At 31.0% G+C, this 16,000-nt stretch overlaps 1 protein-coding gene across 4 annotated transcripts in view; it reads left to right on the forward strand.

Moving 5' to 3' along the window:
* RALGAPA2 (Ral GTPase activating protein catalytic subunit alpha 2) overlaps positions 1-16,000 on the forward strand; it is a 409,655-nt gene that overhangs the window by 76,716 nt on the left and 316,939 nt on the right. For all 4 annotated transcript variants that reach the window (XM_031951045.1, XM_031951043.1, XM_031951042.1 and 1 more), the window contains 7 exons: positions 1,157-1,295; positions 3,365-3,564; positions 5,214-5,438; positions 5,886-6,059; positions 6,934-7,071; positions 12,918-13,066; positions 15,536-15,647. In XM_031951045.1, the coding sequence (XP_031806905.1) occupies positions 1,157-1,295; positions 3,365-3,564; positions 5,214-5,438; positions 5,886-6,059; positions 6,934-7,071; positions 12,918-13,066; positions 15,536-15,647 (1,137 nt within the window). The remainder of the gene's footprint in view (positions 1-1,156; positions 1,296-3,364; positions 3,565-5,213; positions 5,439-5,885; positions 6,060-6,933; positions 7,072-12,917; positions 13,067-15,535; positions 15,648-16,000) is intronic.

The following is a 16,000-nucleotide window of genomic DNA, read 5'->3' on the forward strand; positions in this document are numbered from 1 at the left end:
ATCTAGCTTCTCCCTAACATATCTCCTAGATCTATAATTATATAATCATTCTCATTTCCAAAATAGTGTGTTGGCTATTGAAAATCTATTGCAAATCTTTTCAGTGTTATCCTTGATCTTTTGCTCATGATTATCAAGTATTGATTTGGGTATGTCTTATATAAGAGCTAACTATGGAGTTAAATACTGTGCCACTAATAAGATGAAAATTGTAACATATAACCCCTACGGGAGCATATAGTGAAGAAAGGAGCTCTCTTAAGCTGTGGAATTTCCATAGTTAGTTCTATCTTAAAAAATTCTAAACTACTTAGAAAAATTTTAGGAAACTGATATAGAAATGAGTTTCTAAACCTTTGGCTCATAGTAATGGATATGAATTACGAGATAAAATTTAAATAAATGTTGAAAGACGTTAATTCCAAAAAATAACAGTAACAAACGTTTGTTAAGTACCCACAATTGAGAAAAAGAAAGGGCTTTATTCTCAAATTGCTTGCATTTAACTTGGGGTATTAAAACACATACCAATAAGTAAATACAGAGGCAATACAAAATATTGCTAATTCCTGGAAGAAGTTGCACCTGAGCTGTGCTTTGAAAGAAGTTAAAATTTTTATGAAATCAAAATGAGGAGATCATGTGTTAGTCACACAGACACACAAATAATAAAGCCATGGAGATAAGGAGGCAAAGTGCAATGAATGGAGAGTGGACCATAATTGCTATATTTGCCTGGAAATATCTTAGTTTTGATACACATGTTTGTGTTTAATCTCCTTTTTTCCCCTAGTAAAGGTTTTAAAGATTAGAAAAGATTTGATTATAGATATATAAGGAAAGAAACATATTAGGATATTTAAGTACTGTGAAATTATAATATTGTTACATGAATATATTGCTATATTTGGGATTTTCTTAGGTTAGAAAATTACAGTTTTTGATAAAAGTTCTAAAATGCTTGTTTTTAAACAGTTTTTCATATTACAGCTCTTGGGCTTTGTTAAAATATTAGGATTTCATTAATTTAATTAGTTTTAGTTTTAAACTTTTCAAACCTTTACTGTGAAGATATTTATAATTTTTGAGAACCCTATAGTTAAATATATGTTAATTTGGGAAAAAATGTATTGTATATTTTTTTAAATATTTAAAGGCTGCGAGCTTGGAATGGAAGAATAAGGAGAACCAAGACACTGGGTTTAAATTTCTCTTTACTTTGTTTCGAAAGTATTATCTTCCCCATTTGTTTCCAACATTTACAAAATTAACCAACCTCTACAAACCTGTCTTGGGTAAGTAGTGATTTTAGCTACTTCCACTGAATTTTGAATAGTTTCCTTTTACATCATCATTAAAATTTTTACTAAAAATAATTAATCAATTTTTAAAGGGTTAAATAACATAAATACTTTTTAAACCTCTGCTTTTAAAGAATTTCCTAAGAAATTGCAATTTTTATTCTTCTAACATTTAAATTATTTACACTCTCATGAGGAAACTTAAGTCATCAAAAGACAATTTATATTGGGTTTGGAATGCATTACTTTTGGCTATAATTTTACTGCCTTTAGGAAATATTAAAATTAGTTTTCATTTCCTGAGGATCCTATATAGCAGGTGATAGAAATATTGTAATTTAAAGAGATCAATCCAGAATTAAAATTTGTGGTTGAAAAGTAAGTTGCCTATAATAAAATCCAGAACTGCCTGTCTTGTTGTAGAGAGCATAAATGCATTTTAATTTTTCCTGCACTAAAAGCAGTAGCTTTGGCAAGAAGGAGGAGGAAGAAGAGGAGAAGGAGAGGAAGGGAGGGAGGAAGAGGGAGGGAAGGAGGAAGAGACAAGGAGGGAGTGAGGGAGGAAGAGGGAGGGAGGGAGGAGAGAGAGAGAGAGAGAGAGAGAGAGAGAGAGAGAGAGAGAGAGAGAGAGAGTGTGTGTGAGTGTGTGAGTGTGTGTGTATGTCTTTGTGTGTGTGATTAGGGAGGGATAACTGAGACTACTTACCTATTCTTGCATTTTTATGTTGTCAATTTTTTGATAAAGATGTACTTGCTAAAAGCTTTGCTGCTTATGAAACAACAGATTCTGTATTCATGTATCATTGTAATCATATTTAGAAAAATTATCATGGAAGATAGACAATTGCATATGTATACTATAATATGTTTTATTATCTCAAAGCGATTTCCATATTTAAATCTATGATAGAGGAGAAAAAAGGCTGAAAAAATATATTTGACCTTCTAAAAGCTGTGCTAGATTAAAAATGAAAGAAAACCTTTCAAAACTGTACTATCCAGTGATGAGGTGAATATCTTCCATTTTAACAGATTCTGCTGCCAGGAAAAATGTTTAGCAAATTAAAAATCAGTAAATTTGATTAATTTATTTTATTAGGTCTTAACATTTTAAGTCTTAAAAGGATGTAAGGATGAATACAGTAATACTGTGTATCAGCCACAGGTGGTTCTTTACCCCATTATTTTTATCATTCTCATTACTAGAAAATTTTGCAGAATGCTTTAAAATATTTAATACATTTGCCTCAGCAGTCATATGAGGTAGTTGTATTCTCTTTAATAACAGTAGGATCATAGATTTAATGTTCATAGATTTAGACTTGAAAGGGAACTTTGAGCCTCTTGAGTTTAACTCCTTCATTTTACAAATGAGGAAGCACAGAAGAAAGCTGAGGGTCATACATCTGCTATGTGTCTATACCATGAGGTTTCCATAATAACAAGGCTAGCACTCTTTCCACTAATCCATGCTGCCTTTCTCTGTATTATATGTCTGTAACATATATGGATTTTTTTTTTACCTGAATCTGTAATTTTAATTTGTGTAGATACCTCCTTACAGGGAAACCACTTGTACCAATGTAGTTCAGCAACTTTTTGAGAGTTATTTTGGGCCTTGAAAGTTTAGGTAATTTGCTCACAATATCGAACAGTATTGCTGTGTTCATTACATTTATAGCCCCAATGCCTATCAAAATGCCTGACACATATCACTTAAAAATGCTTATTGAATGATGTATTAGAAATGGAACTTGAACCCAGGTCAACAATGCCATGTTAACTATACTACTTATTATTGGTACAACAGATGGTCTTTAGATGTAAAACAATATAGGCTAAAAATAAATAGATAATTTAGATGCAAAGTTATTTCCTAATCAGAATCTAATATAGAGACAATGATGGTGCTATCAAAAAGTACTACTTTTAAAAAATGGGATTTGAGTGTCAAAATCCAGAAATCCTTATACTAGTTAAATATAACAGCATTCTAATTTAGACAGATGTATCAAATGCAAATATTTACTTAACTAGATTGTGTACTCTTTTTATATTACCAGACATCCCCCATTCAAGACCAAAACCAGTATATGTTACTTCAACTCGAAATAATGAAAATACTTATAGCACAAAAATTCCATATATGGCAGCTCGTGTTGCTTTTATTAAGTGGATTGTAACATTTTTTCTGGAAAAGAAATACCTAACAACAACTCAGAATACTAAAAATGGAGGAGAAGGATTGCCTAAAATCATCCAGGTATTTTACTAATCATTTGTTCTCACTTTCTTCAATTTTTATCCAAGAAACACAAACAACCAAAGGCAATAGATTGAAATTTTTGGGGAGATAGACTGACTAGTGTAAGAACAGAAACGATTATTACCAAGTTGTGTTATTATGTACTACTCAATGTGTATTTGGAAAGATCAGTCCCTTTCTTAAAGGAAATTTTACATTTTCAAATATTATCTGATTCTACTTTGGTTCCAGAATGTTTGTTAGGTTACAAAATTGTCACAGCTAAAATTGCCAGTATTTTCTGTCTCCTGATGTCCCTTTGCCAGTATTCAGAAGATAATACAACTTTTGAAATGTGTTTTATTAGAAGCATATTCTTGAAATATATGTTTGAATGAGATTTAAGGGGCAGACATCAAATCAATAAATAGTTTCTTTATGCATAAACTTTCTTTCTTGAATTATTTGATCTGGCAAATTAATCTTAAACCACATGATACTAAGGAACTAGATAATAATCATTTAGTATAGTACTCAACCTATTATAGGCCAAGTAATTTTTCATGTTGTCAAAATTAGAGGTACTAGTCAGTTGGTATGGTCATTTCTGCCATTTATAATTCAAATATACTTTCTTATAAACTGTCTCTATAGCCAGAGGATGTTATTTCCTTAGTGAGCTTACTTTTTTGTCCTTTATTTACAAAACATTAGTTTCCTCACCTTCCTTTCAAAAGAGATTAAAAAGGGGCCTAGAAACTTCTTCAGCCCGAAGAAATTTGATTTCCTTGCTATAATATTGAGGTAATGTTATCTTTCTTTTTGTTTCTTAAATGTCCTTTGGTACTTTTAATCGAGATAGATGGAAACAAAGGGCAACAGTGGTTAAGAAAATAAACTTTTGTAAACTTAAAAAGAATGATGTTGTAAGATTATGGATAATATAATTCCTTGAAACTGAGAAGCAGACCTGGCAAAAAAATCAGTATATAGGAAACTTGGCAAAGAGACTTAACTAAGCTTTATCATTATAGGAGAATTTTAAGGATGAAAATAATAAGATGGTGAGCCCATGAGAAAATAAAAGGTCTGTTAATTTATACATTTTGAATACTTTTCCTAATTTTTGATAGTGGAACCACCACATTTAGATTCCAAATTCACAGCCCTCCAAAAAGTTTTTGATTTTACTCTCATTCATTCTTATGGATCACATGATTTATCAATGGATTATGGACAAATGTTTATAAGGTTTTCAAGTCACTGTTTATTTAGAGGCAACTGTTCGGTCTCCATTTTTATAGTAACTCCAGCTGATTAATCATTTGTTCAAACCATATTTTTGTATTTATAATTTTATATATATATATATAATATAACTTATATATAATTATATATATATATATATATATTACATAGAGAGAGAGAGTAGGGAAAGGAATAACTTATAAATTAGATATTTGATATGTAAAGTACAAGCTATTAGAGACTACTTGGCTGTTTACTGAAAGTGATTTTGAGATTACAATTTTGATGATTTTCCTGTAAACCTAAACTGAAAGTTGATAGTAATCAAAAATCCTTTAAACAATAAGTATTTTAGTTTTTTAAAATGTGGCTTTATGTTTTGTAAGCTTTTTCAGCAAGTTGCAACTATTATTTTGTAGAATGTTGGTGGAATGGTACAAGAGAAAACCTCTGAGTTGGAAGTTAGTGGACCATCTGAACAGGATAAGAATCATTCTAACAGCAGTACTTTGTCTGATCGAAGACTTAGTAATTCCAGCCTTTGTAGTATTGAAGAAGAGCACCGGACTGTATATGAAATGGTTCAGAGAATTCTTTTGTCTACCCGAGGTTATGTCAATTTTATCAATGAAGTATTTCGTCAGGTTAGTGGAATATATTAGTCCCTTGTGTTTGGAAGGGCCGTTAACAATCTCGTTTCTGTAAATAGGTGATGATTCTAAAAAACCTAAGGAGATGAATAGTGATACTTCTCATTTCTTCCTATGCAGTTTTATTTCTTGATTTCTTTTTTGAAATGTCTTATTACTAACACTTAGTAATACACTTAACACTATGCTTGCACAATTCTGTGTGTGTGTGTGTGTGTGTGTGTGTGTGTGTGTGTGTGTGTGTTTTGAATGGCCTTTTAGATTTTTGAATCTTATAAAATGCTATAATATTGAGGTAATGTTATCTTCCTTTTTGTTTCTTAAATCTGTTTTGGTACTTTTAAAGATCCACTATTTTATTGGTATGACGATTCTTTATACAATACAGGTTACAATCTAAATGTCATATTTTTAATATGTAATTTTCTTTTATTATTTCAGGCATTTTTGTTGCCTTCCTGTGACATATCTGTTACAAGAAAAGTCGTCAAAGTATATAGAAAGTGGATATTACAGGACAAACCTTTGTTCATGGAGGAACCTGATAAAAAAGACATTACTGAAGATAATGATGCAAATTTGGGATATTCAGTGACTGAGACAGATAACAAACAGGTGCTGTTTTATTTGCTATATTAGCTAGGAATACATTATAGATAGGAAATGGATAGAAACAAGTTTCCTTCTTTAAACTGCATTGCTTTTGGGATCTGTGAATAGTGAGACTGAGCTGTTTCATAAAAGAGTTTGAGCTTTTGCAGAAGGAGCTTCAAGGCAAGGACTCCTTAACTAACAAATTATGGTATACCACCCTTTCTGGTTCACTATCTCCAATACTGACTATTTAATAAAATATTTTCTTATATTTATGCTTTACATGTAACTATTACATTTTTAACCTTTATGTTTATATAAATAGAATTTGGGGTGATAGTAGGCTTCAAAGAAATGGTCTCCATTAAGGTATCCAGATCAATTTAGTTGTTAAGTATCTGAGAGGAAAATTTGCAAGATAATGACAATAATAATTTCTAGTATCCGGTCCTTTAAGGCTTTCTAAAATACTTGTAAGCATTGTCATCATCTGGTTGAAATTATATGCCCCATATATTTTATTTTTTATTTTTTATTTTACCTAACTAGAAGTCATGCATAGGGTACATTTACATAGAACAGCATATTGTTGAAAAACAAAAGCAACTGCTAGGTTTTATTTAGATTTTTAACAAAATTATTTTAAAAAATAGTCTGAGGTAATTTCTAAAAGTACATTTTTATGATGAATAATTTATTAGATGCTTTGACATTTCCATACTAGAGGTATATATAGCTGTATCAATAATAATCTATTACTAGCAGTCTTGACTTTTAAAATAAATGACTACATGACTTATAATTAGGTATGAATAAAAATGAGTAAGTATACATTTGTCATTTTTAAACTTTTGAATAATATTCTTCTGTATTAATTAGTTATTGTTTTTAAAAGGCCACAACTGAACATTCTGGTCACAAACGATCTTCAAGCTGGGGACGAACTTATTCCTTTACTAGTGCTGTTAGTAGAGGCTGTATATTAGAAGATGATAATAAGAATATTAAAGCTGGTGTACAAGCTACACTACAGGTATGTGGCCAGAACAATAACGTGAAGAATACCCAAGAAATGTTATTTACTTAAATATTTTATTATTGTGGTATAATTTCATTTTAATAATTTTATGTTATTAACAGATAGTAATCTTTAACACATTTAAAACTTGAAATGATCAGCAATTAGAATCTATAAAATTTTCATTTTAACTCTTCTTCTGACAAACTACAGAGCTTCTGTTTTTATTTTTCTTACTGTGTAGTTTTATAGAATGAGCTATTGTTGTTTCAGTTGTGTTTGGCTCTTGATGACCTTTTTTGAGGGTTTTCTTGGCAGAGATACTGGAGATACTGGATAGATAGATACCTAATTTCTAGTGTTTATTATCTTTTTGCTTTTTATATGCTTGTACTTATTACCTTGTTTATGTGATATATCCTCCAGGAGAATATAAGCTCCTCAAGGACAGGAATTTTTTTTTAAATTATCATTACTAGAAGTAATAATAATGATAATTAGTATTTATATAGGTCTTTTAAGTTTGCAAATTGTCATACTTATGTTATCTTATTTGATCCTTGGATTTACTATATAAAGTAAATATTACTATTCCCATTTTACAGATGAAGAGACTGGGGCAAACAAGTTAAATTACTTGTCCAGAGTCACACAGGTAGAAAGTTTTTGAGACATGATTTATATATTCTGGTCTTCTTGACTCTATATACTGCCATGAGCTGAATCTTTTAGGTTCTAAGTAGTAAATCCAACTAAAAGAATAAACTAATTAAAGTTTTTATTTTATATGGGAAATTGCCATAGTGGTTATATAAATCTTTTATAAATCTGGATAATTTTTTCTTGATAATTTTCTGAAAAGTCTAGTAATTGAATATTACCTAAACAATTGCTAGAAAAATACCCCCTTTAAGTCATGCTTAGTATTTCAGATAGAATAGTGTTTTGTCAACAATTGAGATAATAGGCATTGCTTTTAGAATGGATATATATTTCCTTTTTAAGTTAAATTATGATGTACCTCAAATCATTTAAGGTTTATGAATTGAGAACAAATTCCCTATTTTTCCTAGCTCTGAAGAACTGGCCAATATTAGGGTCTTTAACCCTGATTTGTTCTTAGCATTAATGCAGATTTTGCAGTTCATTGTACCTATTGAACTTGGTACTTGTTACATTCTTTCATTAGGAAAAAGTGCTCAAAACTCAACATTGAAGTTACTTAACAAATATTAAATGACTTATTTTATTTTATGTGTAGTATATTATATTAAGCTCTATACAAGGAAAGTGGAACATGGTTTCGTCTTTATTAGTTGTCATTCTAGTATGTTTATAAGGTGAAAGACCATGAGTAGATTTGTATGCATTTTTATTTCTCTCTTTATGTTGACTTGTGAAGCTTTGGGAACATTTTTCTTTGGCATGATCAAAAGTTATAGATTCAAATTAAGAATGCTAAGTACATTAATCCATTTATTTTAGGCAGTTAATTAATATACTTTTTATTTCAGTCTTAAAATTTACTATATTCCTGACTGTATTTTAGGTTTTGCTAAAAAGATACTCTTCAATAACAGATGATTATATTTGATTAAAATGAAATCATTCATACTTTCTCTTTTAAGAAAGCATTTGGGAGATTTTGTTTTAATGGAGGTTTCTTTTTTTACAAGAAAATTATCAAACTATTTTAGTGCAAGTGATTTTTTTTTACATCAGAAAATTCAAAATGATAAAGTAAGCACATTTTTTACATAGTCATTTTGAATTTGAATATAATCAGTGTTTTTTCTCTAGTTAGCAGAGTTGACTAGAGGGTAAGGTTGATTATAGACTCAATCTTCAAATGAGCCAGTTAACTATATAGAGTTAAACAATGATAGAATATATTCTTAAATGTTTAGCTGTGCTGCACATTTTTTAAGACCTAATATAAGTTTCGTTTTACCAAAAAGGGATCTGGGCAAAAGAGTATGACTAGAGACGTGTTTCTACTGAGTCTGTATAAGAAGCCACATGTGCAAACATGTTTGTTAGCAGCCTTTTTTGTAGTGGCAAGGAACTGGAAACTGAGGATGCCTGTCAGTTTGGGAATGGCTGAATAAATTATTATATATGAATGTTATAGAATATTATTCTTTTATAATTAATGATCAGCAGGATGATTTCAGAAAGGCCTAAAAAAAAGAGACTTATATGAACTGTTCCTAAGTAAAGTGAATAGAACTAAGAGAATATGGTACACAGCAACAGCAAGATTATACAATGATCAACTCTGATGGACGTGGTTCTTTTCTTTTATTTTTTTTTTCAAGAATTCCATTTATATTCTTTTTTAATATGTTAAATACAATGTATGTTTCCATATCCATAGTTATTTTGCTGCACAAGAAAAATCGGACTAAGACATAAGGTAAAAATAACCTGAGAAGAAAATCAAAGATGCAAGCAGACAAAAACAGAGGGAGTAGAAATGCTATGTTGTGGTTCATACTCATTTCCCATAGTTCTTTCGCTGGTGTAGCTGGTTCTCTTCATTATTGAACAATTGGAACTGATTTGGTTCATCTCATTGTTGAAGAAAGCCACGTCCATCAGAAGTGATCATCATATAGTATTGTTGTTGAAGTGTATAATGATCTCCTGGTCCTGCTTGTTTCACTCGGCATCAGTTCATGTAAGTCTCTCCAGGCCTTTCTGAAATCATCCTGCTGGTCATTTCTTACAGAACAGTAATATTCCATAACATTCATATAGGATGTGTGTAATGGTCTGCAGTCGAATTGATGCACTGAGGGGTCCCTAGCATGTGAGGCTAAATAGTAATTGGACTATACTCTATTTATATATGCTTGGAGAAAGAATGGCCCCTGCCCACTCTTTGGGCAGTTTGTGTCTGTTTGTCTTGTACAGGATGTGTTGTATAGGAAATGATGATTTTGATGGGTGGAGGCAGAGGGGTGGAAAAAGAAGCGTAGAGAGACTTTTGGCTGGCTTCTTTTATTTATTTATTTATTTATTTTTTTTATTTAATAGCCTTTTATTTACAGGATATATACATGGGTAACTTTACAGCATTAACAGTTGCCAAACCTCTTGTTCCAATTTTTCACCTCTTACCCCCCGCCACCTCCCTAAATGGCAGGATGACCAGTAGATGTTAAATATATTAAAATATAACTTAGATACACAATAAGTATACAATGACCAAAACATTATTTTGCTGTACAAAAAGAATCAGACTCTGAATTATTGTACAATTAGCTTGTGAAGGAAATCAAAGATGCAGGTGTGCATAAATATAGGGATTGGGAATTCAATGTAATGGTTTTTTAGTCATCTCCCAGAGTTCTTTTTCTGGGTATAGCTAGTTCAGTTCATTACTGCTCCATTAGAAATGATTTGGTTGATCTCGTTGCTGAGGATGGCCTGATCCATCAGAACTGGTCATCATCTAGTATTGTTGTTGAAGTATATAATGATCTCCTGGTCCTGCTCATTTCACCAGCATCAGTTCGTAAGTTCTCCAGGCCTTTCTGAAATCATCCTGTTGGTCATTTCTTACAGAACAGTAATATTCCATAATTTTCATATACCACAATTTATTCAGCCATTCTCCAACTGATGGACATCCATTCAGTTTCCAGTTTCTAGCCACTACCAAAAGGGCTGTTTTGGCTGGCTTCTTGACGCAGCAGTACACATTGCTATCCTAATCCCCCCTTCACCTCCGATCCTTCTTCACCTCTACTGAGAATAAAGATTGAAGATTTTCCCTTAACCTGAATTCCTGACTCCAACTGATTTTAAAATACGCGGTCATCACAGATGTGGTTCTTTTCAACAATGACGTGATTCAGACCAATTCCAATAGACTTTTTTTTTCCAATGTTAAATCCAATATATGCAAACATATTTGTACAGTTATCTTGCTGCACAAGAAAGATCATATTAAAAAGGAAAGGAAAGGAATAAGAAAACAAAATGCAAAGGAACAACAAAAAGAGTGAGAATGTTATGTTATGATTCATATTCAGTTCCTGCAGTCCTCTTTCTAGGTGTAGATGACTCTCTATCCAGAAATCATTAAAACTTGTGATGACCCTGTTTAGCACCCAGAGTATTTTAAAATCAGCCGGAGTTGAGATAAGCGAAAGTCCTTGATCTTTCTTCTTTGTGGAGGTAAACAGGAATGGCCATATGAAGTGAGAGCAATAGCGACACAAATCCTCCCTGGAGTGACTAGGTGGAGGAATTGGTGGGTGGAGTGAGAAAGCCAATCTCCTATACAACACATCAAACTTGCACAGAGAGGGGGCATGACCATTCTTTCTCCAAGCATATTTTAATCAAGTATTTCCAATTGGTAACTAGCCAAAAGTGCTCGGACCAGAGCTCAGTGCATCTGCTCAGCTTCAGCCCATTACAGAAACTGGCCTCAGTCATCCCATTGTTGGAAAGATTCACGCCAGTGAATATTTATCATTATATAATATCCAATAGACTTGTGATGAAGAGAGTCCTCTGCCTCCAGAAGGAGAACATTAAACATTGAATATGGATCACAGCATAGTGTTTTCATTTTTTTTGTTGTTTGCTTGCTTTTTTTTCCTAACTCATCTTTTTTTTTTTTTCCTTTTTGATCTGATTTTTCTTGTGTTAGCATGATAAATTTGGAAATATGCACAGGAGAATCGCAAATGTTTTATATATATTGGATTACTTGCTATCTAGGGAAGGAGGGTAAGGAAAGGAGAAAAATTTAAGACAAAGTTTTACAAGGATGAATGTTGAAAACTATCTGCATATATTTTGAAAATAAAAAGCTATTATTAAAAAAAAAAGAATATGGCTAGATGAGCACAAAACCATCATTATTACTGAAATATAACAGCAGCCCCAGTTTTTAAAGTGATGGATTTACTTAGTTAATTCTTAGTAGCTTACTTCCCAAGGATAAATTTATGCTCTTAAAATCTTATTAAGAGTAAAAAATATGCAACATTGCATAATGTTTTTTTATTTGAATCATTAGTGCCATAGTTTAATTTTATTTTAGAGGAATTAATTTATGTTATCATTAATATCTATATGATCTTAAAAATTAAACTAAACCTTCAGATATATATTTTAATACTCTATATTCCTCCTGCTCCTGTAAAAATGAACACCATTCTAATAGTATGGATTGATGTTCTGAAGTAGATATGTTTGACTTTAAAATAAATTAACTTTATTTGAGAAATTAATTTTCTTTTTGTTTCAAATGTTGTAGTTGCTTTTATATTGTGACCTATCTTCTGATAGAGGTGGTGGAGTCAGGTGCAAAAAAAGACAATATGTTTTTGCATATAGTCATTATATGGATTTGTTCTTCATGACATGAAATAAGGGTGTTATTTTTTTCCCTTAACTTTACTTTTTTATTTTATTTTTCTTGTGCAGCAAGATAATTGTATAAATATGTATTCATATATTGGATCTAACATATATTTTTTAATATGCTTTAACATATATTGGATTACTTGCCATCTAGAGGAGGAAGTGAGGCTTCCGGAGGGAAATTTGGAACACAAGGTTTTCAAAGGTCAATGTTGAAAAATTATCCATGCATATGTTTTGAAGATAAAAAGCTTTAATTAAAAAAAATAAAACCTTTATCAGAACTATTGAATGCAAAGATTTGTTCCCAGTTTTCTGTTTTTCTTCTAATCTTGTTTGCATTGGTTTTGTTTGTATAAACCCTTTTTAACTTAATATAATCAAAATTTTCCATTTGTATGCTAGTTCTTCCTTTATTATCTATAGATCTGAGAGGTAGACTATCTTTGGTTCTTCTAATTTGCTTATATTTATAGGTATTTTTGACAAATTCTGCCAATGTCTTTTTATTGGAGCCATGTACTGAAGTTCCCATGCTTTTGAAGGAACAAGTTGATGCTTGTAAAGCTGTTTTGAGTATTTTTAGGCGCATGATAATGGAACTTGCAATGAACAAAAAGACATGGTAAGTTTACTTGATGTGGTATGTTTTATCTTTTAATAGTATAATTAAAATACTAAAATACTGCTGTACTCCCTATTAGAAAATCTGCAGTGAGTTCCAAATTGGTATAATAAGGGATTTCTATGAATTGTGAAAAATTTAAACATAAGAGACAGTGTTAGTACTTTATTGTTTTTAAATATTGATATTAGAAATATTTTTGAATTGTGATCACTTTATTACATATGTATATGTACCTGTATATATGTATTTCTACATTAAAGCTATACACATGGTTTTATAAGCAGGTACCCCAATAGTTTATTATATATCTTAATATAATGTGTAAATTGAAAACAGTTGAAGAGCTAAGATGTTATGGAAAATCATGTTTTTTCTATTTACCTATTGATTAAAATTTTTTATTTTAATGTTAGCAAAGAGATAATGAATTTTAAATCCATTCTGGAAAAAACATTTTCATATAAAAATAACAATAATTTAAAATATTTTATTAAAATTAACATGATGTTATTGTAGTGACACAACTGACTCTTTTTCTCTTTCACTGTCTTTGAAATAGTGATGTTTATAATAACAGTCCCTGCTCTCAAGGAGCTCACATTTTAATTGGAAAGACAGTAGGGCTTAACTTTTAGAACTTTTGGAAAAGTCTAATGCTTTTAGTGTAGTAGCAGAGTAAATGGCAAGATCCAGGTGTCCTTGAGGCACAGTATCAGTATTAGGTCAAATGGTAAGGGCTTGTGTTCTACTGTTGTATCAGAATAATTATAGTTGATAATTCTCTGTTCAGCAAAGTGGAGTGAGAGACCATGTACACCTTGCTGATGAGGGATTTGGAGGGACCTGGGCTTATGATAAAAGAACTACTTCCTAATAGATATTTCAGAATGGATATTCAAGATATCTTAAACTCATGTCCAAAGTAGAACTCATTGTTTTCCTCCCAGCTTACCTGTATTACATTTTCCTATTTTTGTTGAAAGTACTACCATTTTTTCAGTATGAAAGTATGAACCTTCATCAAAATTGTTTTTTTAAAGTGTGCTTATTTTGGAATAGAGTTAATAGTCTTAACCAATTTGAGAGTGGTCTAGATTACATAAGTATCTTGAAGATGGGTACTTATTTGATAAATATATTAGACAACCTCTGAGACTTAATTTCCATATATTTATATACTTAATTTCCATATATTATATACTTATTTATATATATATACTTAATATATATATATTAAGTTAATTTCCATATATTAAAGAGTTGATTGATTTTTCTTCCACCATGTAAAGACATACTACATTTGATAATAGAAATGAAAATGTTTTGAGGTGTTTAAAAAAATGCCATAAAATTCGAGTGTTGCCATTTAAACACCAATACAGTAGTCAATGATTCCTGCAGAACTTGAGTCATTAGGAGGAGTATTTTTAAATGTTTGTTTTGTATTGTGAGATTGTATATTTTGGTATTTTCTTTGGTATTTGGTGATTTGTTACTTTCTTGATAGGATTATTAAGCTTCTTTGATTAATACATGATTTTTGGTTGATATCATTTTTGAGTCTTTTCTTGAACTCACTCCAAATAGCCAGTCTGATGCCAAGTTTTACTGTTCTCTCTTCACAAAAGTCCTTATTTATGCCTCATTTTTCCCCCCAACTCATATATCCTCCATGTTGGTTGCAGCTTCTTGTTATGTTACTTCTGCACTATTTTAATATTCTGGTTGATCTTTCTACCTTGTCTTTCTTTATTTGAATATATCTTCTACTCTCCTGCCAAAGTGATCTTCCTTAACTGCTGATCTGACCATAGTCAGATTCTCCTACAAGATCAAATTTCTTTCTTTTACTTTTTTCTTTTCTTTTTTTTTTTTAAGCATTTCTCCTAATGTTTCTGCTCTCTTACATTTGACTTCCCTTATATGCTTATACTCTTTCCTTATACTCTTCAATCCAGCAACATAAAATGCTATTCACTGCATAAAATGCATTTCCTCACTTCTGACTCTATACCCTTCCCCTGATTATCCCCATTCCTGGAATGTTTTCCCTTTTTCTGCTTGACTTCCTTTCAGACTAGACTTTTATCCTGCCCTTCTTCAGGAGAATTTTCCTGTTTTTCCTTTTTCCTTTTCCCCCTTTCCTCTGAGATTGCCTTTCCCCTCGTCTATATAAATCTTATATGTGTTTAGTTGTTTATATATTGTCTCCCTTATTAGAATGTAAATTCCTTGAGAGCAGGGGCCTTTTCTTTTCTTTCTCTTTTTTTTTTTTTTTTTTTTTTGCCTTTCCTTTTATCCTCAGTTACTAGCACAGTACTTTTCATATAGTATATGCTTAATATATACTTGTTGAATGATTGATTTGTAACAGTGTTTTTAACATGAGAGTTTAATGTAATTGAAATACTTTACCATTGTGATAATGTATGGAATTTACATGCAACTTTTATTTTGGGGGTCCAGGGAGCAGATGTTGCAAATACTACTCAGGATAACAGAAGCTGTCATGCAGAAGCCAAAGGATAACCAAATAAAGGACTTGTTTGCCCAGAGCTTGGCAGGGTTACTGTTTAGGGTAAGTCTTTAAAAAGAAATAAATAAAACAAAACAAAAGAACAAAGTCCTACAATTCTGAAGAGCTAGACAGGTTTTTTATTTTATTTTTACACACACACACACACACACACACACACAATTTTTAACCATTAATCCTTTTTTTAAAGTGATAAAATTATATTTAATTTATGGTTTGCTCAATTAACTTTTTGTACTTTATTTGATTTTTTTCATTTTCATTTTCATTTGGAGAGGCAGAATGGTGAGGTAAATGGAGAACTAGCTTTGGAGTCAAAAAGACCTGTGTTCAAGTATTGTTTGGCCTGGGATACAAACAAATTTTGTAGTTGGGGCAAGTCCCAAAATTCTCAA

This window comes from Sarcophilus harrisii, chromosome 2, assembly GCF_902635505.1.
Source record: "Sarcophilus harrisii chromosome 2, mSarHar1.11, whole genome shotgun sequence".
In the NCBI taxonomy this organism is placed as follows: domain Eukaryota; kingdom Metazoa; phylum Chordata; class Mammalia; order Dasyuromorphia; family Dasyuridae; genus Sarcophilus; species Sarcophilus harrisii.